At 62.4% G+C, this 1,640-nt stretch overlaps 1 protein-coding gene across 1 annotated transcript in view; it reads right to left on the bottom strand.

Annotated features, from left to right (window-relative positions):
- Positions 1–534, bottom strand: part of SYDE1 (synapse defective 1, Rho GTPase, homolog 1 (C. elegans)) — a gene marked incomplete at its 5' end in the record, with an annotated part of 4,744 nt that extends 4,210 nt beyond the window's left edge. Inside the window, 2 exons of the mRNA XM_015560958.1 lie at positions 6–68; positions 177–534. Coding sequence (XP_015416444.1) covers positions 6–68; positions 177–534 — 421 coding nt within the window. The remainder of the gene's footprint in view (positions 1–5; positions 69–176) is intronic.
- Between the last annotated feature and the right edge of the window lie 1,106 nt (positions 535–1,640).

Genomic DNA, 1,640 nt, shown 5'->3' with positions numbered 1-1,640 from the left:
CAGGCGGCGGGCGGGGCCTGGGGACTTAGTTCGAGAGGCTTTGGTTGGGGAGTTGGAAGGAGCCACACCTGTGGGAACACCAGAGTTCAGCAACCTGGGCTCGGCATGAGGCTGAGGCCTGTGGTCATCTTGGGGAGCTAGGGTGGGGGTGGGGGGCGGGTAAGGCTGGTGCTCACCTTGTGGGGCCACGCCCTCTGGCTCAGCTAAGCCTGGCTGTGGTCCTGGGGTCTCAGGTGCGGGGGGTCTGGGGTCCTCCTCAGGGATGGGGTTGTACCAGATCTCGCCTGCAGGCTCCCCACTGCCAGGTGCCCCAGGCCCCAAACAGGCCTCCTCTGGGGGCTTGGCCCCGCCCAGTACCCATCTTCGGCTGCTGGGCTCCAGGCTCTGCAGGTAGGCCCCTCGTGAGGGACTTCGAGATGCCTCAGGGCTGGGGGGCCCCTCTGCTCCAGCCTGGGACCCTTCGAAGGCCTGGGGCTCTGGCTCTGGAGGGCTGGGCTCCAGGCGTTGGGCTGGGTGGCCTGTTGGAGAGCAAGGCAGTCAGGCGCAGGCCCTTATCCCCCCAAAGAACAGCCCCAGCCCAGGCTCTTCCCCCAGCAGGGGCTGGGGTGCTTGTTTGGAATGGGATTGGTTGCCAGTTTAGAGTCCACCCCGTCTTCGTCCCCGAGGTCCCCAACATCCCTTAGCCTCTGGCCTCAGGGGTCCTCTGTGTTCCTGGCTCTGATTGTCCACCCCCTCATTAACCCTGGCATGGAGCCTGGCCCCTGTCACTTCTCACTGGGTGGCTTAGGGCAAGTCACTTCCTATCTCAGAGCCCCAGTGTGTCCTGTGACATGGGGGGATCTGATGCTCTTTCCAGGGGGGCTTCGGGGAGCTAGGCATGGGGCGCACTTCCTAGGCCCCCATGTCTGGTCAAGCACACAGTGGCTGGCTTGCTCGGAAGACAGGAGCAGGCATGACCTCGAACACAGGGTTCTCCTTTCCCGCAGCACATCCCCCCACCCCCCAAGTCTGTCTTCCAATTCTGACCCCACTGGGAATGGGCCATCTCTCAGCCCAGACCAGAACCCCGGGTCAGTTCCTTGGCGCCTCCCCTTGCTCCATTCTCCCCTCCGACATCCAGGCTGTTTCCTGTGTGTGTTTGTGCGTGGGCACCAGTCCCATCTCTACTCTGGGAATCTTTGGGAAGGGCTGGTGGGGAGGTCCGATCCAGGAGTCATCTGGTCTCCCTCCTTTAACTCCTTCCTTCCTCGGACTTCCTGCCCGAGGCAGCTCCCATTTCTTTTAGGTCCCATCTTGCCTGCAGACTCCCTCCTCCCCTCCCCTCCGATTTCTACCCGGCTCTCTATTATGAGCATATTCCAAAGAGCTGTTTAAGTCACTTCACTAACCCTGGGCAAATTACCCAACTGCCGCGTGCCTCAGTTTCCCCATCTGTATCAAGGGGACAGCTGCCTGGGACGGCTTATGGAGGAGGCAGCTGCAGCCACTGGTTAATAATAGGTGGGAGGGGTGAGGGGCGCTACTAGGACTGCCGGCCAGGTCTCCCTCCTGCAGAAGTGCGCTCCCCAGCTCCTATCTCGGGTCTCCGGGGCTCAGAGTGCCGCTTGTCCCGACTGGGCTCAGCGTCCCAGCTCCCAGCT

Source organism: Myotis davidii, unplaced genomic scaffold (assembly GCF_000327345.1).
Source record: "Myotis davidii unplaced genomic scaffold, ASM32734v1 scaffold56, whole genome shotgun sequence".
NCBI classification, from domain to species: Eukaryota; Metazoa; Chordata; class Mammalia; order Chiroptera; family Vespertilionidae; genus Myotis; species Myotis davidii.
This window is presented reverse-complemented; position numbering and strand designations above follow the sequence as displayed.